At 37.3% G+C, this 23,865-nt stretch overlaps 2 protein-coding genes across 2 annotated transcripts in view; one reads left to right on the top strand and one right to left on the bottom strand.

The window, feature by feature from the left end:
* The window catches only part of ASCC1 (activating signal cointegrator 1 complex subunit 1), a 129,622-nt gene that overhangs the window by 64,388 nt on the left and 41,369 nt on the right, over positions 1–23,865 (top strand). Inside the window, exon 6 of the mRNA XM_043983014.1 lies at positions 8,902–9,038. Coding sequence (XP_043838949.1) covers positions 8,902–9,038 — 137 coding nt within the window. The remainder of the gene's footprint in view (positions 1–8,901; positions 9,039–23,865) is intronic.
* Positions 5,474–6,492, bottom strand: LOC122740595 (receptor of activated protein C kinase 1-like). Its single transcript, XM_043983005.1, has one exon. It carries the CDS (start codon positions 6,490–6,492, stop codon positions 5,539–5,541), a length of 954 nt encoding a protein of 317 aa, XP_043838940.1. The 3' UTR covers positions 5,474–5,538.

The raw sequence follows: 23,865 nt of genomic DNA, 5'->3' as shown, positions 1-23,865 counted from the left end.
GCAGGGGAAATTTCTTACCCTATCGGAAGATCAGAAGAGTGAGGTTCAGCTTTCCTCTTCGTGGTCAGCCATCTGTTAAAGGCTAAAATTCTAGCTAGTCTGTCTAAAATATCTAATGAGTGGTCGCCAATAAATTATAAGCTTTAGCAAGAGTTAGGCTTTTAAGCATTTATTAAGGAGAATAAGAATTTGGTAAAGAGAGAGAGAAAGGCCTACATTCATCTATCTATTAAAGGGAGAGCACATTTCTAGCTCTGCTCTCCACCAGAGTCCAAAGGAAAGAGAGCGAGAAAGAGCGCCTGGCTCCCCCTTCCTCCTCCCACCAGCAAACATCACTTCCTGACGCCAAAGAAAAGACGTGTGGTCTTGCCCTCAGAGATGTTCACCTCATTTCTACAGTAAGTCTCCAGCAGGTGGTGTCATTCCAATTGTTACACCATGCAAGACACTGACCTTGCTGTCTCTATGCCTTTACCATGGTCATTTCCCTTGTCTGGAATATACTTCTTTACCTCTACCTCTTTGAATCCCTGGTTTCCTTCAAGATTTAGCTCAGGTGTCACCTTCTGCATGACACCTCTTTCTCCTTAGCTTCTGATGCATTTCCCACCAGTGTTACTTTGCATCTGTTTCATATATTTTGTTTCTTTCTATATATGTCCATGTAGCCCCCCCACCCCATCCCCTTAGAATGTAATTTTGAGGGCAAGGACTTTTTGCTTGGCAGACAGGATGTGTTGACTGATTGAATCTAGCTTTCCCCCCAGACATTTTTAAGGCCATTAAACAGTAGTTTCGCTTTAAGAAAATATAATTTTATTTACATTTATTATAACTTCAGGAGCTTGAAACCAAGTTCTTTTTTTCTATCATATATAGCTTTTTTAATAACATAAGAGATTAAGAAGGATCCTGGGATTTCATCAGATAGTAAATCATTAGATAGGATAAGATTATCCTTAAATAAACTCAGAAAGATACATTTTAACAGGTTGAATCATAACTATAAGATTATGTAGGGTAGATGGGTAACTTTAAATATAGAAAGAAACAAACATGAAAACCAAACCCCCTTCTTATCTTTACTTTGTGTGGTTTGAGTACTGTATACATTATGTATGCTTTTTTTCAGGAAGGTTAAAACCAGTCTCTGTGTAATTGTTTAGGATTCTTCTACAATTGTCACCACAATATTTTGAAGAGTCACAGGAGCATTCAGGATCATAAAGCTTAGGTAACAATCCTTAGATAGATGGTGGACATTTAAAACAGACCTACTATAATATATGTATATGGCACTTTAAGGTCATAAAGCTCTTCCTTTTCAAAAACCCTGTGAGATAGGTAATTCCAGTATTATTATTATCCCCATTTTATAGATGAGGAAACTGACTAGCAGAGAAGTTAAAAACAGCTAAGTCCCATTCATAGTCTAGAAAAACAAAATCTGATAATTCTGTTTGCTTAATACAGATATTTCTAGATGTAATGAAGTAGACTACCTAGTATATGGTATCCAAGATCAAAGGTGAACTATAAAATTGAGTGATATATGTATGGTTACAGAATAGCTTATATTTATGTATCATTTTAAAGTTTACAAAGAATTTTACATAGTTTTTCATTTGTGTTAGTTATGTCATGAAAACCCCTAATGAGTTGATGCTATTATTATTCCCATTTTACAAAGCAAGAAATTGAGGCCCAGAGGTTAAATGACTGGCCCAACCAGTAAGAATCTGAGGCAGAATTTGACTCAGGTCTTACCGACTTCAGTTTAGTACTCTCTGTTGTGTACTCTGTTTCATATAGATATAACACTTTAGCAGTCCACTTCTCTTAGCAGCAAGGATGTCCAACATAATCAAGGATAGACACCAGAATTTACTCTAGGCTCATAGATTTAGACCTCAGCAGCCATCTAGTTCAGTCCCATCATTTTATAGATGAGCACATTGACACACAAAGAAGTTAAGTGATTTAACCAAGATCACATAGGGAGGAAAGTGCTCATCAGGATTCAAAGCCACATCCTTGGACTCTAAATCCAAGGCCATTGGCAAAGGGCCATAGTAATCTTCCCCCTCCCCCCAAATTTGTTACATTTGATTTATTGTGTAGAATTATAACTATGAGTTGGCCAGCGAAATAGATTAGGTACATAACATAGAGAAGCAAAGTAGCTTAGTGTTCAGTAAACATAAAAACCTTGAATTCTACAGAAATTTCTGAGGAAACTGGAAAGCAGTCTGGTGTGAATTAGGGTTAGAACACCTCAGAGCATATAACAAAATAAGCTCCAAGTGTATCCATGACTTAGATATAAAAGGTCACATTATAAACAAATTAGAGGAGCAGAGTAACAAATAAGCATGTCCAGAAATGGAGATCTCAGTGCCTTGTGCCCGTCACCTCTCTGTCAGAAGAGTGACAGGCTTCATCACAGGTTTTTGGAAGACATAGTTGATCATTGCATTAACAAGAATTGAGTCTTCCAGAGTTATTTTTCTTTACAATGTATTCTCCTTGTATAAATTGTTCTCTGTGTTTCCACTGTATTTCAGTTCATGGTGCCTAGGATTCTTTGAAATCATCTCTTTTGTAATCTCTTATGGCACGATAATGTTCTATTACATCCATTATAGCATAGTTTGTCCAGTCATTCTCCATTTCATGGGTAACCCCTTAGATTTTGGTTATTTGTTTTTCTCCCCCCCCCACTCTTTTAATCTGCCTTTTAGGGTCAGTAAATTCTTTTTCCTTGTTGCTATTTCCTCTTCCTGTTATTATCCTCCCTCTTTAATCAGCACCTTCTTCCCACCTCCCCTTTTCCTGTTGAGTTTGATGTATCTTGACACTAAACTCTGTATGTGTATTTTGTCCTCTTTTGTTCATTTCAGCTAAGAATGAGGTTTATCTAATGCCTAATCACCCCATTTCTCTGATATTTTCATCAGAGATACTTGAAAGTTCTCTGTTTCATTAAAGGTAATTTCTTCTGTAGCATTTATACTCAGCTTTGTAAGGTAAGTTATTTTTGGTTGTAAATGTATCTTCTGCCTTTTGGAATATTGTATTCAATGATCTCCACTTATTTTTAGTAGAAGCTGCTAGGCCTTGTGTGATCTTGATTGGTTCCTTGATATATTTACTGCTTTTTTCTGGATGCTTATGGTATTTTTTTCCTTTGGGAAATTCTCAACTTTCGCTATGAATTTGCAGGTAGTTTTCCTTTTTGGGTTTCTTTCAATAGATGATTGGTAGATTATTTTTGTTGCTCTCTAATAGATCTGGACAGTTTTCATTTATGACTTCTTAAAATATAGTGCCCAGACTTTAAAAAAATATGATTTTCAGGGAGTTCATTGAGTCTTAAAATTATCTCTCATTGACCTCTCCTCTTGATGGGAAGTTTTTAATATCAGGTATCTTACATTTTCTTCTCTTTTTTTCAATCTAGATTTTATTCTAATACTTCTTGCTATCTCATGGAGCTACTAATTTTTTTTTTGGTCTATTCTAGTTTTCAGGGAATCTGTTACTTGAATAGTGCTTACCATTTTTCTAAGCTATTTTCCTAAGCTTTTCCTCAAAAGCTATTATTATTACTATTATTTTATCTCTTGATTAATTTCCTTTAAGTGTTCATGTAGGCCTTGTGGAAAATCTATTCTTTTGTTGAGCCTCTGTTTTCAATTGTTTTAGAGTTAGGTTTGCAGTAATTTTTTTGCTGGTAGATGATTTCTCTGATTTACTCATATCTCCTGCTTTAGTTCCTAAACTGGGGCTTTGTGCCAGGGTCCTCTTCCACCCTCCTGCTTCACTTTTTTTTTTTTTGGTGGGGCAATTGGGGTTAAGTGACTTGCCCAGGGTCACACAGCTAATAAGTGTCTGAGGTCAGATTTGAACTCAGGTACTCCTGACTTCAGGGCTGGTGCTTTATCCACTGTGCCACCTAGCTGCCCCCCCTGCTTCACTTTTGAGTGTGGTACTTGTGCTAACTCTGGGTCCCCTGGACCCTTGCATTGACTTTCACCTTCCATGTTGTCTTTGTTTGATACTTGTGTGTGATAGAGATGAAGGATTTCATTAAAGGTATGAGAGGAACAGGTATTCAAAGACAGGGGATGGAATGTCACAAATTGAAAACAATCATCAGGCCAGTTTGAGTAGAATGGAGAACGTTTGAAGTGCAACACTGTGAAATTACACAACAGGCAACAGGGAATGACTGAAGACTTTTGAGTAGAGAAGTGATGTGTTCAGATTTGTGTTTTAGGAATATCAAACTGATATTGGCACCTATGTAGACGATATCTTTGCAAAGGGAAAGACTGAAGACAGGGGTGCCAAAACTAGAAGCTGTTAGTATAGTCTGAGAGGTGATGAGGGCCTGAACTAAGGTATAATCTGTCAGTGGAGATATGTGAGAGATTTGTGAAAGTAGCATTGACAAGGTTTTGCAATTCATGATTGAAGGACAGGCAGAAGTCAAAGATGACTTCAGACTTGTGCCTGGGTAACTGAAAAGGTGTTGGTGCAATTGACAGAAATAGGGAAGTCTGGATAGGTTTGGAGGGAAATATGAGTTTCGATTTGGACCTGTTGAGTTTCAAATGCCTGTGGGATAGTCAGATAGAGATGGACAGCAGGCAGTTGATAAAAATAGATTTGGGAATCATTAGCACAAAGATGATAATTGAATCAGTAGGAGCTGCTAAGGTCATTACCAAGGGAGAGGGTATAGAGAGAAAAGGGCAAGGGACATATCCTTGGGGAATAATAAAGTCCACTCAGTGGGGGAGGGAAACCCAGCAAAGGATGTGAGGAGTGGCCAGACAGAAAAAAATCAAGAAAGCAGTGTCACAAAAGTGAAGGGAGTAGAGAATATTCAGAAGGAGAGGCATAGTCAACAGTATAAAAAGCTGCAGAGAAGTCAAGCAGAAGAGGTCACTGCATCAAGCAATTAAAATATTGTTAGTAACCTTGAGAGAGCAGTTTCAGTGATGTGAAAGCTAGATGCAAGGGTTTGGGAAGTGAATAAGAAGTCAAATGGAGACAGTGAATGGAGACAGTCCTTTCTAGGAACGTGGCTATGAAAGAAAAAAGAGATATAGAATTATAGCTTGAGAGAATGACACAGTCCAGTGAAGACCTGGCCTTGTTTGTAGGCAGGAGTGATGAAGTGGAAGTTGTGGAGTTGTCCAGGAGATCTAAAGAGGGAGGAGGTTTGGAATAGCTGTTGAGGAGGCTGTGATGGTCATTCAGGAAGACTGTATCAGTGAAGGTTCACTTTAGATAACAAATTTGTAGCAAACCCATACAGCAGAATTGTGACTTTCTCCAGGGTTGTTCAGCAGTGTGTGAGTAGGAATATCCCAAATTGGAGTCTGACAGACAGAATGAGACAAGTGATAAGACCAGAGCTGAAGGCCTTCATCACTTCTTGCCTGGACCCTTGCTTTCAGTTGCCTTTTTTTTTTTTCAAAAGGCAGAAATTAAAGTCTTTATTTCAAAATCTGATTATAGTCAACCCTTTTATCGAGTGCCAATGGTCACTTGCCACACCCGCACCAAGTTGTCTGTGTATACAGCAAATAGAGTCTGACCATCAGCTGACCAGGCTAAGGAAGTACACTGGGGAGGCTCAGCCTTGCTGCTGGTGCTGATCACTTCTTGCTTAAGCTCATCCACAATGATTTTACCCTCTAGGTCCCAGATCTTGATGCTGGGCCCAGTGGCAGCACAGAGCCAGTAGCGATTGGGGCTGAAGCAAAGGGCATTGATTATATCACCACCATCCAAAGTATAGAGGTGTTTACCCTCATTGAGGTCCCACATCATGGCCTGACCATCCTTGCCTCCAGAGGCACAGAGAGAGCCATCAGGAGAAACTGTAACTGTGTTTAGGTAGCCTGTGTGGCCAATGTGGTTTGTCTTCAGTTTGCAGTTGGCCAAGTTCCAGACCTTGACCAGCTTGTCCCAGCCACAGGAGACAATGATGGGGTTGCTGCTATTGGGTGAAAAACGAACACAGGACACCCACTCTGAGTGGCTCTCATCCTGCACAGTGTATTTACAGACACCCAGGGTGTTCCACAGCTTGATAGTCTTATCTCGGGAACCAGAGACAATCTGCCAGTTGTCTGAAGAGAAGGCTACACTCAGCACATCCTTGGTGTGACCAACAAAGCGCCTGGTGGTAGTGCCAGTTGTAAGATCCCACGGTCTTAGTGTGCCATCCCAGGAGCCCGAGAGTGCAAACTGGCCATCAGAAGAAATAACCACATCACTAATAAAATGTGAGTGACCCCTGAGGGCATGCTGGGGGATCCCATAGTTTGTTTCATCTCTGGTAAGCTTCCACATGATAATGGTTTTATCTCGGGAGGCTGACAGGATCACGTCTGGGAACTGGGGAGTCGTAGCGATCTGGGTCACCCAGCCATTGTGGCCTTTAAGGGAACCCCGAAGGGTCATCTGTTCAGTCATGATGACGAGACTTTGGGGGATCGCTCCAGGAGGAAGGATGGATCCAGATTGCACGGAAAGAGCCCAGCCAGCGTTCCTACACATTAGGAGCCTAGCAAGAAAAGCTCAGTTGCCTTTTAATTGGTCTCTGCCTAAAGTTTCTCTCTATTTCAGTCCATCCTCCACTCAGCTGCCAGTGATTTTCCTAAAGCACAAGTCTGACCATGTCAGTCCCAGCCCCTCAACCCCCACCCCTCTTCAACTCAACAGCCTCCAGTGGCTCCCTATTACTTCTGGATCATATCTTCTGTTTGATATTTACAGCTCTTCACAACCTAGCCCCTTCTTACCTTTCAAATTCGAGGGAGTGCATTCCAGGGATGGGAGCAACTTAGGTGAATGCAAAGAAGTGGGAGATGAGAATGCTGAGTTTGGAGAATGGCTGGGTACAATTTGGCTAGCATGTGAAGTGCATATAGTAAGGCTGGAAAGGTAGGTGGGAGCTAAATTGTGGAGGGTCTTAAATCCCAGACTTAAATAGTTTCTTTTTTTTCCTGTGAACCAGAAGTTTTAAACAGAGAGTGACACTGTCAGACCTGTTATGTAGGGAGATTATTTTGACAGCTTTATGGAGGATGGATTGTAGAAGAGAGCCAGACTGAAAGCGGGGAGACCATTTAAGAGGCTATTACAGGGGCGGCTAGGTGGCGCAGTGGATAAAGCCCCAGCCCTGGATTCAGGAGTACCTGAGTTCAAATCCGGTCTCAGACACTTGACACTTACTAGCTGTGTGACCCTGGGAAAGTCACTTAACCCCCATTGCCCCACAAAAACAACAACAAAAAAAGAGGCTATTACAGTTGTCCAGACAAGAGGTAATAAAGGCTTGAGAGTGATGACTCTGTGAGTGACTGTAGAGAAATGGACAGGTATAAGAGATACTGTGGCAACTTACGAGATGTAGAGAATGAGAAAGAAAAGAATTAAAGATGACCCCAAGGTTACAAACTTGGAAGCATGGGAATGTGGTGCTGCTCTCAACAGAAGTAGGGAAGATTGGAAAAATTGTAGCTTTTGTGGCCAGATGATGAATTTGAGATGCTTACAGGATATCCAGGAGGAAATAGTCACCGGCAGTTAACTTTGTGGGGTCACAGTTTACAAGAGAGATTGGTGCTAGACAGAGATTTGGGTAAAGATGATACTTGTAGCTATGGGAACATTTGAGGTCACAAGGAAGGGAATATGGAGCTTGGGGAAAGAAGGCACAGTACAGAGTCTTAGTAGACACTTATCCTAAGGGGGCAGAAGATGAGTGATGATGTGGTAAAGGACCCTGAGAAAGAGTGCAGGAGGAGAGCCAGAAGGGACTAGAGTGTTCCCGGGAAGAATAAGGTTGTCCAACAGAAGAGAAGTAAAGAAGGGTAAAGACAGAGGAGATCAGATTTGGTAGTAAGTTAGACATTTCCATGGCAAGGAGTCCTTGACAGGTATCAAGAGAACAGTAGCAGTGAGCAGAGAGGAGTCTTTTCTTTCTTAGGTGCAATGGTAATGCAGCTGATTGGTGCTAAAGGTGCTCCTGGGTCATCCACATTGATCAAGAGCAGAAGATATTTTTAGAAACTTCACCTCATATATTCTCCACCCCCAGATAGAGCGCTGATGGACGCAGTACAGATTGAAACATGTTTCCTCGTTCTTTCCTTCCTTCCGTCCGTCTGTCCTATCCTGACATCATGAGTATATCAATGAAATACATGAACTATCCACTGCTTATCCCTTGTACTTGCCACGTGACTGGCCCATTTTCTCTTGTCAATCTTGTATTTTTTGGATAACATTCTTTATTCGAGTTTTTCTTCATAGTTTCTTGTTTGCCCCATGTTCTAGCCTGCTTACACCCATTGTACATTACTCTTGGAGCGATTCTTCTGAGACTAGTAGTCTTATTAGGGGCAGCCAGGTGGCATGGTGGATAGAACACCGGCCCTGAAGTTGGGAAGAGCTGAGTTAAAATGTCACCGCAGACACTTACTGGCTGTGTGACTCCTGGGCAAGTCACTTAACCCCAATTGCCTTAAAACATCTGAGGCCATCTCCATTTATCCTGATATATATCTTGCCACTGGCCCCAGATGGCTCTGGAGGAGAGAGTGAGGTTGGTGACATTGCCCAGCCCTCCCTCACTTGAATCCAATTCATGGCAAGTCTTGACATCACGCTGATGTCACGGTCTTCTGAGATTGAAGGACAAACAAGAAGTAGTCTTATTATTCATAGTTAATAAAAAGAGTGGAAAATTGGCATGATAAATTTTTCTTTTAGCTTAGGAATCATTTGGCAAATTTCTTGAATGCTACCTTTTTTTCTCACAGTATCATTCAGTTTCCATATTGATAAGGCTTTTTCCTTTTCTTCCTTTGGCAACAGGATCGTGGGGTCAGCAGTTGCCTTTTCCAGAATCCAGCAAAACTTCATCTAACTATTGGAACTCTAGTGCTTCTCAGTGATCAAGAGATCCAGTGGGCGTGTGAACTCCTGCAGCAGTGTAAGGAAGATTTTATCAGGTAAGTGATCTACATGTGTGGGGAAAGGGTAGTCTTCAAGTACTGCCTACCTTTTCAGAGAGCTGTAGTATAGAGAGAACAGTATTAACTGGTTCACTCGTCTGTAGCACTTGAAATTGGAATTACTAAACAGTGATTCACTAATTTACTAATGAAGTAAATTATAAATATAGGTATATTATTGAATTGTTTTGGTTATATCTTGAAGATGAGCAGTATTTTAGGATTGAGAGATTTAGTTCAGATGGTCCAAAGTATACTTTCTCCTGAGGGATTTTCTTTTGTTCACTAGAACTTGTCTCTTACTTTATCCCTAAATCTTTTCATTACTTTTCACAGTTAGAATTCAGTTTATTCAAGTAGAATCAAGCATAGCTTGCTCAGTAATCTGTTTTTTCTTCCTCAAAAGACTCAAAGGTATCTCAATACAAGTAGCTATGTCTGAAACACTAGGGACATGGAGAACTGTCCAAACAATTCGATTTGACTACGTACGGTTTGGACAGCACTGATGCCTTCATTTCAGGACTCTTTTTATTGTAGTTCCAGTTCAGATGTAAATGTAGCTTAATAGTTTTCACCTTTGAGTAATTCTGATATCCTCCCTTCCTCCCTACCCCCTCTCCTAGCCCACCCCACCTAGTGGTAGGTAAAGAAAGATTTGAAAATTATAGAACTGGACTTTGATATTGAGTTAAAGAAGGTGAACGTTTAAAATGTGGTTACATAAAATGCCAAACTCTATAATGCAGTGATTTTTGTTTATGGGCCATGTCTGTTTCCCCCTCCCTTTATTAATTTCTATAACAAGACAGTTTTCTTAAAAAAAAATCACAAGCTGATTTGGTTTGCATTATGCCTTTCATTTATAGCCTCCGGTGATAAAAATAGACCCTGTGTGTTGTGCTTCAGTTAATGCTGGGTGAAACTGCTTTTTTTGAGCTTTTTACCTAGAATTCATAACAGCTTGTTATTCTCAATTCAGTATTTACAGACTCCTAGTTCTTATATGTGCTTTTGCTATAAAGAATAAGATAGATTTAGCTAACTGAAAGAATCCATTTTTACTCTAATTTGTTCCTAGAACAACTAACCTTAATCCAAACAAATAAAATCCAATAGCATAAATTTCTGGTCACAGGTTTGTTTATTCTACAGTCTCTTTCATAGCTAATGGGATAATTCTGCTCAGAAAGATTTAAAGGAAGATATGTTATTTAGAAAATTACTAGTTTTCTTAATCTTATCACATTCAGGCCACTGGTTTTTATCACCTGAGTTTATCCTGAAAGTTCTCTTTGATGCTTCTTGGATATTCTTTGTGTCTTTTTTTAAAACATTTTTTAGAGGAACTATTTTTTTTATTTAAAATTTTTTAACTTATAAAAGTATGTTATTATTTTCCAGTTAGATATAGAAATAGTTTTCAACATTTATTTTTATAAGATTTCCAGTTTAAATTTTTCTCCTTCCCTCCCCCCCAAGACAGCAAATAATCTGATATAGGTTATATATGTACAGTAACATTAAACATATTTCTGCATTAGTCATATTATGAGAAGAATCAGAGTAAAAAGGAAAAACCTCAAAAAAGAAAAACAATAGCATCAAAAACAAAAGAAATCTGCATCCATATTCCACAGTTCTTTTTTTTTTTCTAGATTTGGAGAACCTTTTCCATCATGAGTCCTTTGGAACTATCTTGTACCATTGTATTGCTGAGAAGAATCAAGTCTATCACAGTTGATCAACACATAATGTTGATGATACTGTGTATAGTGTTCTGGTTCTGCTCATCTCACTCATCATCAATTCATGCAAGTCCTTCCAGGCTTCTCTGAACTCCTCCAGCTCATTGTTTGTTACAGCACAATATAATTCCATTACATTCATATACCTCAACTTGTTCAGCCATTCCCCAATTGATGGGCATCCCCTCAATTTCCAATTCCTTTCCACCACAAAGAGAGCAGCTATAAATATTTTTGTACATGTAGGTCCTTTTCCATGATCTCTTTGGGAAAAAGACCTAATAGTGGTATTGCTGGGTCAAAGGGTATACACAGTTTTATAGCCCTTTGGGCATAATTCCAAATTGCTCTCCAGAATGGTTGGATCAGTTCACAGCTCCACCAACAATGCATTAGTGTTCCAATTTTCCCACAGCTTTTCCAACATTTATTATTTTCCTCTTTTGTCATATTAGCCAATCTGATAGGTATCAGGTGGTACCTTAGAGTTGTTTTAATTTGCATTTCTCAAATCAATAGTGATTTAGAGCATTTTTTCATATGGCAATAGATAGCTTTGATTTCTTCACCTCAAAACTGCCTGTTCATCTCCTTTGACCATTTCTCAATTGGGGAAATTCTTTCTGTCTTAATGCCAAATCTGAGAACTCTAAAAATCAAGATTTGTGTTCTTGAAGAATAAGTAATAAATCTAATTGTTACTAAGAATTTTTTACATAAGGTAAAAAATAGCAATTGCATCATTTAAGAGGCTTGGCAGTACTTTTCAAATGAGAGAGTTGCTTTGCAAAGATTCTTTAGCATGTGGGAAAAACTCAAGCTACCTTCTCTAGAATGTGATTTGAATCCAATCAATTATCAAGTAAACTGTTTGACTATTTACTGTAAAATTAATTTGCTTTCTGGGGGGAGTTGTTTTGGGAGCAAATGAAGTATAAAGCTTCATTATTGAGCTGGCTAAATGTTCCTTGTTTTCCCAAATTGTTTATTTAGATGAAAGAAAGTAATTTCCTCATCTCCTGAAATCTATGCTGGATAAAAGCTATTACCCCAACATTAAGAGCTAGGGTAGTTAGCCAATAGGTAATGATATTTGGCAGTTAAATAGTATTAAGATCCCAACATAAATAATTTATTGGTATACTTTCTGTTTTATTTGATAGTTTTTTTGATTTTAGGATTTTGAAAAATGTGGCTGGATTGGCTCTTAAATAGGTCAATGTTACAGTATGGATATTTGAAGAAAAGGTCTTTTGTGCAGGTTTGAGTATTTGTTTTAAACTTGGGAATATGTTTAAAGGTTGATACTAGGTTGGAAGCTTGACCTTGTATTTTTAGCTCTTGCTCTGAAGGGTCATGTAGCTATATAGACTCAAGATGAATTATTCACTGTGGTTAGTGAACTTTAATGCCCTAAATATGTCCCTAGTGGGTACCTTTTTCACTGAGAGAAGTAGAATTGGAAGGATGTCAGTCTAACAGAATACAAAGCAGTCATTATATACCTAGCCTATCTGTGCTCTTATATCCCATGTGAGCAACGTCTTCAGCTGTTGATGCCACTCTAGGTGTGAATCACATGAATTCCAATACTCTTTTGTAAATGTCTGCTCTGTTTTTAAGCACTGTGCTAGGCACTATGGATACAAAACTACAGCCAAAGCACAGTGCCAGTATTCAAGGAGCTTACATTCTGCTTGGGGGCAGGCTGTGGAGAGCATGACAGATACATAGAAGTATTGGTTTTCTAGGTGCACTAAGGGGAGGGTAAAGATTAGTAGCAAGTGGCATCTGGCTGACCTGAGAAAAATGGTATGGAAATGGAAATGAAGTGGGAGAAAAGGGAGACAGAAATCTTGAGAGAAAAGAAAGACAAAAAGTACATAGCAAGCAATATTATCAGAAATTGGCACATTTGCTTTTTAGTAGGATTACCTCCTAGGGTCACATATACTATTTTGGATGTCGTAGTAAAGAGGAATTATTTAAGATTCGAAAATTTCCCTGTTTTTTACTTGCCACAAGGATGAAAATCAACATAAAGGATTTTTGTATCACTCTAAGTATAATTGCCATTTTGACCCAGTACTGGATTTTATTAGATGACTATTTGGGGCTATTGAGGGCAGCTTAGGTGGCACAGTGGATAGAGCACTGGGCCTGGAGTCAGGAAGAACTGAGTTCAAATTGAGCTGCAGAAGCATACTAGTTTTGTGACTCTTAATCCTGTTTGCCTCAGTTTCCTCATCTGTAAAATGAGCTTGAGAAGGAATTGGCAAATCACTCCATTATCTTTGTCAAGAAAACTCTAGGGGTGGCTAGGTGGTGTAGTGGATAGAGTATCGGCCGTGGAGTCAGGAGTACCTGAGTTCAAATCTGGCCTCAGACACTTGATACTTACTAGCTGTGTGACCCTGGGCAAGTCACTTAACCCCAATTGCCTCACTAAAAAAAACCAACACACACACACACACACACACACACACACACACACACACACACACACACACACACATGAAAACTCTAAAAGGGGTCATGAAGAGTTGGACACAACTGAAGTGACTAAATAACAACAATAACAAAATTTGGGATATTGACTTTTCCCCCAAATTATGCAAAATTACATCTCTGTTGTGGTTTTATAAAGGAAGCTGTGTGTAGTTGGCAGGTTTTGAGAGCTATATGGGCTTTGCTTTGACTTAGTAAGTCAAGTAAGGATACTGGGAGAAGTAAGTTTGGGGTGTCAAATTATAAAATTTCTAATTGAGAGAAGTAAGGAAGACAAGGCCTGAGGAAGGACCAGCAAGATGTTTGTATTAATCAATTAGCATAGATATGCATCAATAATAACCTGCCGTGGGACTTCTAGCCAAGTTGGCATCCTAAATGGAGTCAGACCTCCCAGCTCCTATATACTTACTCTAGAGAAAAACTTGAAATTCATGCCAAACTGAATAACATTCAAGGAATCCAAAAAGAATCTAAAATAAATGATTTCTTTAAGCTTGGAACTTAACAAAAATTCAACCAGAAGCCTGTTGGACAGTAGGAAAGGGGACTGATAAGATCAACAGCCTCTTAGCATGACTAGGGGCTAGACAGAAAGACATTTAGCCTTCAGAATTGTATCCAGATGCAGCAAGTACCAAGGGCTCATCTGAGAAAGTCTGAGTAGTGGGAAACTAATAACAGGGATCTATCCTGACCAGTATAGCACAGCAGTGCCCTGACTTCCAGGGGCTCTGAAGTCCCTATCGCTTTGTCCTAAGACACTGAAGAAGGCCCCAAAGGTCTAGTTCTCTTGGATTCAAAGATACAGGTAGATCTCACTCCAGAAAGTAAAGTTACCATAAGAGCCTAGGAGAACAAGAGTAAGACCCAGTAGGGATTGCCACTGAACCCTGAAACACAACATAGGGCGAAGCGTGACCTTGCCACAAAGCACTGATTCAGGAACTAAGGCTGGAGAAATTTATTAAAAAAGAAGACACTGACCAATATAGAAAACGATTGCAGATTCAGAAGTGCCATCAAACCCACATTTCTGGATGTGGATGGATAGAGGAACTCCATAACAACAATAAGCAGAAATTTAAAAGAAAAAACGGATTTTCCTCAGAGACTATGTGAATACATAGGAGAATTGAAGCAAGGTATAGAAAATGAAATAAAAACTCTACAGAGGAAAAAATAGGAAGGAGAACTAGCTAGGGAAAGAGAGGGGGAAGGAGAAGTAGCTAGGGAAAGAGAGGGGGAAACAATCAGGTAACAGACTCCCTGAAAATTAGAATAAATCAAACAGAAATCGATGACTTCATGAAACAGTAAGAAATAATAGGACAAAGCTGAAAAAGTTGAAAAACAGAGAAGAAAATATAAGATATCTGATTAAAAAAAAAACCCCAAAACACAACTGACCTGGAAAGCAGGTCAGAGAGAGATAATTTAAAAATCACTGGATTCCCTGAACACCATGATTTAAAAAAAAAAAAAAAAGGCTTAGCCATTATATTTCAAGAAACCACAAACGAAAACTGCCTAAATCTATTAGAACTAGAAAGCAAAGTAAAGGCAGAATCTACTGATAAGATACCCATCTTTTGGAGAAAAGCTAAATAAATTTTGATATATGAATGTAATGGGATATTTCTGTTTTGTAAGAAACAATATATATGATGAATACAGAGAAGCATGGAGAGATTTATATAAGCTGATGCATTGTAAAGTAAGCAGAGTTAAAAAAAAATAAACCAAGTGATTGGAACAGTGTAGATGGAAGGAACATACACAAAACAGTTAAAAGTGAATGTTGGAAAATTACAAAGAACACACCTTTTTCCAAAGAAGAGATGTGAGAAGACACCCCCCCCCCCACACACATACCACACTCCCTTGTGGAGGTGGAGGTCCACAGTTATGGTACATTGCACATACTTTTGGCTTTTTTTTCTTTTAAAAATTATTATTTAAAAATTTTTATTATCAATTTTTAGCATTCTTTTCTTTTTAAATTTTGAGTTCAAAATTTTCATCTTCCCTGTAATCCACACCAACCCACTAGGAAGACAAGCTATATGATAGCAATTATACATGTGAAATATGCAAAACATTTCCATATTAGCCATATTTTAAAAAAGCAGGAAAAATGAAGTGAGAAAATTGTACTTCAGTTTTCACTCAAAGTTCATCATTTCTCTCTCTGAAGGAAGATTGCATTTTTTCATCAGGAGGCCTTCGGAATTGTCTTGGATCATTATATTGATCAGAGTAGCGAGGTCTTCCATAGTTGATCATTATTACAATATTGCTGTTATTGTGCATGATGATCTTCTGGTTCTCACTTCACTTTGCATCAGTTCATATGTCTTGCCATGTTTTTCTGAAACCATCCCCCTCTTCATTTCCCACAACACAATGGAACCCTATCACAATCATATGCCACAACTTAATCAGCTGTTGTCCAATTGATGAGCATCCCCTTGATCCTTCTAATTCTTTTGCCAAGGTGGGAAGAACTGCTGTAAATATTTTTGTATATGTGTTTTTCTTTGATCTCTCTGGGATATGGACCTAGTAGTGATATTGTTGGTCAGAGAATATGCACAGTTTTCTAGACCTTTGGACATAGTTCCAAATTATTCTCTAGAATGGTTGGATTGGTTGACAACTCCACCAGTATTCATTAGTGTACCTATTTTCCCTCTTTCTCTTAAGCATATATCATTTCTGATAGGTGTGAGGTGGTATCTCAGAGTTGTTTTGTTTGTTTGTTTGTGGGGCAATGAGGGTTAAGTGACTTGCCCAAGGTCACACAGCTAGTGTCAAGTGTCTGAGGTCAGATTCGAACTCAGGTCCTCCTGAATTCAGGGCCAGTGCTTTATCCACTGCACCACCTAGCTGCCCCCTCTTAGAATTGTTTTAATTTGCATTTCCCAAATCAGTAGTGCTTTATGACTATAAGACTATAGATAGCTTTGATTTCTTCTTCTGAAAATTGCCTGTTTATACTTTTTGACCATTACATATTAGGGAAGTGGCTATTATTTTTATGAATTTGGCTCAGTTCTGTACTCAGTATATATTTGAGAAATGAAGCCTTTATCAGAAAAACTTGCTATAATTTTTTTTATATTACTTCATTGTGTATGGTACCTTTTTTTGTTTGTTTTGTTTTGTTTTGTTTTTTGCGGGGCAATGGGGGTTAAGTGACTTGCCCAGGGAAACACAGCTAGTAAGTGTCAAGTGTCTGAGGCCGGATTTGAACTCAGGTACTCCTGAATCCAGGGCCGGTGCTTATGTATGGTACCTTTTAAAAATATAGTTTCCTCTCTCTTTTAATTAGGTCTATTTTTGCTTTTGCTTTTCTGAGAGCATGATTGTTACCCCTGCTTTTTTTTTTTTTTAACTTTAGCTGATGTATGTTAGATTCTGTTCTTGCCATTTATTTTAACTCTGTAGGTGTCTTTCTGTTTCAAGTGTGTCTCTTGTAAACAATATATTATTGGATTTTGGCCATCCATTCTGTTATCTGCTTCTGTTTTATGAACAAGCTCTTCCCATTTCCATTCCCAGTTATGAGTACTTTGTATTTTCCTCCATCCTACTTTCTTCTGTTTCTTTGACTCTCCTTTTATCATGTCCCTCCTCAAAAAATTATTTTGCTTCTACACTGCCTCCCTCAATCCACCCTCCCTTTAATAATACTTCTCTACTTTTCTTTTATTCTCTTTCCTTAATATGTCCCTATTGGGTACATTAGATTTCTTTGAACCAATTTTGATGAGAGTGAGGTTCAAGCATTGCCTGCCAGCCCCACCCTGCATTTTCCCTTCCACTGTAAAAGCTCTTCCCTGAAATATTCTTTTATGTGAAACAAATTTCCCCATTCTACTCTCCCTTCCCTCTTTCTCAGCCCTTCTTTTTTTTGGAGATTATTCCAACATAATCGTCTCACATTCATACCTTTTATCTGTGTAACTCCTTTTAATTGCCCTAATGATAAAGTTCTTTTTAAAAATAATATTTTATTTTTTCTAATTTAATGTAAAAATAAATTTTAATATTCTTAAAATTTTTTTGAATCCCACATTCCCTCCCTCCCTGAGAAGGCAAGCAATTTAGTATAGACTATCCATATGCATTCATGCAAAACATATTTCCATATTAGCCATGTTGTAAAAGAAAACACGAACCAAAATGCCCCCCAAACCAATAAAATTAAAGAAAGTGAAAAATAGTATGCTTTGATCTGCATTCATCTATCAGTTCTTTCTCTAGAGGTGGATAGCGTTTTTCACATTAAGTCCTTCAGAATTGATTTTTTTTTTTGCCTGCTTTATTTTTTTTGCATTTTTATTTATTTATTTCCATTACATGTAAAGATAGTTCTCAACTTTTGTTTATACAAGCTTTCCAATTTCAGATTTTTCTCCCTCCCTCCCCTCCCTTCCCCCTCCCCTAGACAGCAGGTAATCTAATATAGGTTATATATATATATACACATAATAACATTAATCCTATTTCTGCATTAGTCATGTTATAAGAGAAAAATCAGAGCAATGATGAAAAACCTCAAAATAGAAAAAACAACAGCACCAAAAACAAAAGAAATAGTATGGTTCATTCAGCATCTATACTTCACAGTTTTGTTTTGTTTTTGTCGTTTTTTTTTTTTTTCTTGGATTTGGAGATCCTCTTCTATCATGAGTTCCCTGGAACTGTTCTGTACCATTGCATTGGTGAGAAGAATCTAGTCCATCACAGTAGATCAACACTCAATGTTGATGATACTGTGTACAATGTTCTTCTGGTTCTGCTCATTTCACTCATCATCAGCCCACGCAAGACCCTCCAGGTTTCTCTGAACTCCTCCTGCTCATCATTTCTTACAGCACAATAGTCAGAATTGATTTTTAATTAACATTTTTATTTAGAGTTTCAAATTCCCTCCCCCTTCCCTCAGGCAGTAAGCAGATATAGGTAAAAAGAAAGAAGGAAAGAAAGTGAAAAATAGCATGTTTCAGTCTGTGTTCAATCAATATCAGTTCTTTCTCTGGAGGCAGATGATATATTTCATCTTTAGTCCTTTGGGATTATCTTGGATCATTGTATTGCTGAGAATAGCTAAGTCATTCACAGTTCTTTATCAAACTATTTCTGTTACTGTGTATAACTTTCTCTTGGTTCTGTTCACTATACATCAATCAGTTCATATAAGTCTTTCCAGGTTTTTCTGAAATTATCCTCCTTATCATTTCTTACAGCACAATAATATTCCATTACTGTCATATACCACAGCTTGTTTAGCCATTCCCCACTTGATGGGCATTCTTTTGATTTCCACTTCTTAGCCACCACAAAAAACTGCTATAAATATTTTTGTACAAACAAGTCTTTTTCTCTTTTTGGGAATGTCTTTGCTATATAAAACTAGCAGTGGTATTGTTGGATCAAAGGGTATGCACAATTCTATAGCCCTTTGGGCATAATTCCAAATTGTTCTCCAGAATGGTTGGATCTTTTCACAACTCCACCAATAGTGGATTAGCATCCTAGCTTTCCCACATCCCCTCCAACATCGCCTACAATTATTTTAAATGGAATTTGTCTTTCCATCTGTTGTTCTTGTACTTTGTTGGTAATATATAAAAATGCTGATGATTTGCATAGGTTTATTTTGTATCCTGCCACTTTGTTAAAGTTGTCAATAATCTCAAGTAGTTTTTTAATTGATTCTCTAGGATTTTCTAAGTATAATAACATATTGTCTGCAAAGAGTGATGGTTTTGTTTCCTTATTACCTATTCTACTAATTCCTTTAATTTATTTTTTCTTCTCTTATTGCTATAGCTAACATTTATATTACAGTATTAAATAATAGAGGTGATAATGGGCATCCTTGGTTCACCCCTGATTGTATTGGGAAGGCTTCTAGCTTATCCTCATTACAGATAATGCTTGTTGATGGTTTTAGATAAGTAGTATTTATTATTTTAATGTAAGCTCCATTTATTCCTATGCTCTCTAGTGTTTTTAATAGGAATGGGTGCTGTATTTTGTGAAAGACGTTTTTGCATCTATTGAGATAATCATATAATTTCTCTTGGTTTTATTATTGATATGGTCAATTATGCTGATAGTTTTCTTAATATTGAACCAGTCTTGAATTTCTGGTATAAATCCCACCTGGTCACAGTAGTATGATCCTTGTGATATATTGCTGTAATCTCTTTGCTAGTATTTTATTTAAAATTTTTGCATCAGTAAAATTTTCTTTCTCTGTTTTGGCTCTTTCTGGTTTGGGTATCACCACCATATTTGTCTCATATGTAAGGGGCTAAAATTCTAGCTAGTCTGTCTAAAATATCTAATGAGTGGTCACCAATAAATTATAAGCTTTAGCAAGAGTTAGACTTTTAAGCATTTATTAAGGAGAATAAGAATTTGGTGAAGAGAAAGAGAAAGGCCTAGATTCATCCATCTATTAAAGGGAGAGTGCATTTCTCTCTCCCCTCTCCACCAGAATCCTGACGAAAGAGAGCAAGAGAGCCAGCCTTGCCTCCTCTTCCTCCCACAAGCATACGTCACTTCCTGATGCCAAAGAAAAGCTGAATGGCCTTGCCCTCAGAGGCCTTCTCCTCATGGTGGAGCTTTCCTACAGTAAGTCTCCAGCAGGTGGCATCATTCTAATCCTTACACATAAAAGGAATTTGGTAGGATTCCACCTTCACCTATATTCCCAAATAGTTTTTATAGTATTGAGATTAATTGTTTTTTAAATATTTGTTATAATTAGCTTGTAAATCCATCTGGTCCTGGGGATTTTTTTTTAGGAAGTTCATTGATGGCTTATTCGACTTCTTTTTCTAAGTTTGGGTTATTTAAGTTTTTTATTTCTTTTACTCTTAATCTGGGTAATTTATATTTTACTGGTATTAATCCATTTCATTTAGAGTGTCAAATTTATTGTTATATAATAAGGCAAAATAGCTCCCAACAATTGTCTTAATTTCCTTTTTATTGGTGGTGAGTTCACCCCTTTCATTTTTGATGCTAGTAATTTGTTTTTTTCTTTCTTTTTTAATCAAATTAATCAATTGTTTATCTGTTTTATTGTTTTTTATCATAAAACCAGCTTCTAGTTTTATTTATTAGTTCAATAGTTTTCTTTTAATTTTATTAATCTCTCCTTTGACTTTCTAGATTTCCAATTAAGTCTTTAATTGAGGATTTTTAATTTGTTCATTTTTTAATTCTTTTTAGTTCCACGCCCAATTAATTCATCTGCTTTTTCTCTATTTTATACTGCGAGGGCCACAATTTGATATACGGAGCATTATTTGAGTGACTTGCCTTAATATTGGGGTCCCGGAAATATGAGGGACCCTTTTAGGTTTAACCTCCCCTCTGAACTGCCCTTTAGATATTTCTCCCAAGCCAATAAGAAAGGAGCCTCTAAGCTTTAGTTCACACAAGGATCAGATTTTATTACTTGGGAATTAATTAAACAACAAAGGTGAAACTAATAAAAATCAAAGATAAGGAAATAGGAAAATAGAAATACAGAGAAATGCTCTTAACTCTAAACTTAGCCTATTAGGGTTTTCTGTAATTAAACTCATCAAACACCTGAACAGCCCGCCAGTATATGGTTGCTCGCGTGCCACCCAGACCGCAGTCGTCACACCAAGACAGAGCACGATCACGTGCTGCCAGCTCAAGAGCCCAGAAGGAAAAGGCTGACTTCTGGAGAATGCTTACCATTCTGGAAGCAGCCTGCCTCCCTTCATCGAGCATTCAATCTCTCCTCCCCCAAAAGGGGAGGTCCTTCAAAAGCTGCCTTTCTGAGCTCAGTAGCATATGTAACTTCGGGGTGGGCCAGGTGTGGCCCCTCCCAAATGAGTTAGCTAAAAATGGGAATATTAATTTTTAACATAATACATATAATCAATTAGAAATATAAAATTTCCCCTAAATACCACTTTGGCTGTATCTGATAAATTTTGATATGTTGACTCATTGTTGTAATTTTCTTTAATGGAATTATCAATTGTTTCTATGATTTCTTCTTTGACCCACTTGTTTTTTAGGATTAGATTACTTAATTTCCAATTAATTTTTAATTTATCTTTCCATTGTCCATTATTGAATATAATTTTTATTGCATCATGATTTGAAAAGGATGTGTTTAGGTTGTGAAGTTTTTATGTCCTAATATGTGGTCAATTTTTTGTGTGCCATGTACTGCTGAGAAAAAGGTATATTCCTTTCTATTCCCATTCAGTTTTCTCCAGAGATCTATCATATCTAACTTCTCTAGAACTTTATTTACTTCCTTAACTTCTTGTTTATTTTTTGGTTAGATTTTTCCAGTTCTGAGAGGGGAAAGTTAAGGTCCCCCACTACTATAGTTTATTATCTATTTCTTCCTGTAACTCATTCTACTTCTTCAAAAATTTAGATGCTATACCATTTGGTGCATATATCTTAAATATTGATGTGACTTCATTGTCTGTGGTACCTTTTAGAAAGATATCGTTTGCTTCTTTATCTCTTTAAATTAGGTCTATTTTTGCTTTTGTTTTGTCTGAAATCATTATTGCTACCCCTGCTTTCTTTGCTTCAACTAAAGAATAGTAGATTCTGTTCCAGTCTCTTATCTTTACCCTGTACATATCTCTGCCTCAAATGTGTTTCTCATAAATAACATATTATAGGATTTTGGTTTTTAATCCATTCTGCTATCTGCTTTTGTTTAATGGGTGAATCCATCCCATTGATGTTTATAGTTATAACTGTGTATTTCCCTCTATGCTATTTTTCACTTTTTTTATCCCCCCCTTAACCCCTTCCCTCCTCACAATTGTTTTGCTTTAGATCACCACCTTCCCCAGTATCCTCTACCTTTTATCAGTCCTCTCTCCCCCTTCTTTTATCACCATCCCTTTTTTACCTCCTTATAGGGTTAGATAGATTTCTATATCCAACTGAGTTATTCCCTCTTTGAGCTTTGTCTGCCACCTCCCATCTTTCCCTCCATGAAAACAGCTTTTTTGCACCTCTTTTATATAGGATAATTTATCCCATTTGATCTCCCCCCTCTTTCTTGCAGTGCAGTTTTTTTCTTACCCCTTTATTTTGTCCCTTGGGGAATTATCTCATCAATATCACCTTATATCCACACCCTCTGTTTACATAAATTCCCTGCAATTGCTCTTATAAATAATAAAGTTGCTAAGATTTACAAATATAATCTTACCATATAGAAATAAAAACAGTTTAATCTTATTGAATTTATGTTTTTTCTTTTTTTGTTTCTTTTTTACTTTTTTCTGTTTCTCTTGAGGCTTGTATTTGGAGTTCAGATTTTTTATTTAGCTGTAGTCTTTTAATCAGAAATGCTTGGAAGTCTTCTATTTTGGTAAATGTCCATTTTTCCCCCTCTAAAAATGATATTCAGTTTTGCTGGGTAGGTGATTCTTGGTTGTAAACCTAACCTCTTTGACTTCTAGTATACCATATTCTAAACCCTCCCGTTCTTTTATGTGGAAGCTGCCAAATCCTGCCTATAGCCCCATGATACTTGAATTGTTTCTTTTTTGGCTGCTTGCAATACTTTTTCTTTGATCTGTGAACTCTGGAATCTGGCTATGATGTTCCTGGGAGTTTTCATTTTGGGATCTTTTTCAGGCAGTGATTGGTGGATTCCTTCCATTTTTATTTTGCCCTGGTATCAAGGCAGTTTTCTTTGATAATTTCTTTTTTCTTTTTCTTTTTTTTCTTTTTTGATATTTCTTGAAAGATAGTGTCCAGGCCTTTTTTTTGGTCATGGCTTTCAGGTATTCCAATAATTCTTATATTATCTCTCCTGGATCTATCTTCTAGATCAGTTGTTTTTCCAATGAGAAATTTCACATTTTCTCCTATTTTTTATTATTTAGACTTTTTTTTTGTTTGTTTTTTGTTTTTTTGCGCAGGGCAATTGGGGTTAAGTGACTTGCCCAAGGTCACACGGCTAGTAAGTGTCAAGTATCTGAGGCCGGATTTGAACTCAGGAACTCCTGAGTCCAGGGCCGGTGCTTTATCCACTGCGCCACCTAGCCGCCCCCTAGACTTTTTTTAAAATTATTTTTAATATCTCATGGAGTCATTAGTTTTCACTAGTCCACTTCTAATTTTTAAGAAATTATTTCCTTCCATGAGATTTTGTATCTCTTTTTTCCCAATTCTACTTTTTAAGGCATTCCTTTTTTTCCAGTAAATTAATGTACCTTTCCCCCCCTTTCCATTTGGACAGTTATGCTAATTTAAGGAGTTCTTTTTTCTAGTGAATTTTTGTGCTTTTTTTTTTTTTGATTAAGCCAATTTTATTTTTAAGGTATTATTTTTTTTCAGTATTTTTTGTGCTTCTTTTACCAATCTGCTAATTCTCTTTTCATAATTTTCTTGCATCACTCTCATTTATTTTCCCATTTTTTTCTTCTATCTCTCTTATCTCTTTCTTTAACCTTTCCAAGAATTCTCATTAAGCTTAGGTCCAATTAGAATTTTTCATTGAGGTTTTTATTGTAGTTGTT

This window comes from Dromiciops gliroides, chromosome 2 (genome assembly GCF_019393635.1).
Source record: "Dromiciops gliroides isolate mDroGli1 chromosome 2, mDroGli1.pri, whole genome shotgun sequence".
NCBI lineage: Eukaryota > Metazoa > Chordata > Mammalia > Microbiotheria > Microbiotheriidae > Dromiciops > Dromiciops gliroides.
Note: the sequence above shows the minus strand (reverse complement) of the source record. Positions and strands in the feature narration are given on the sequence as shown.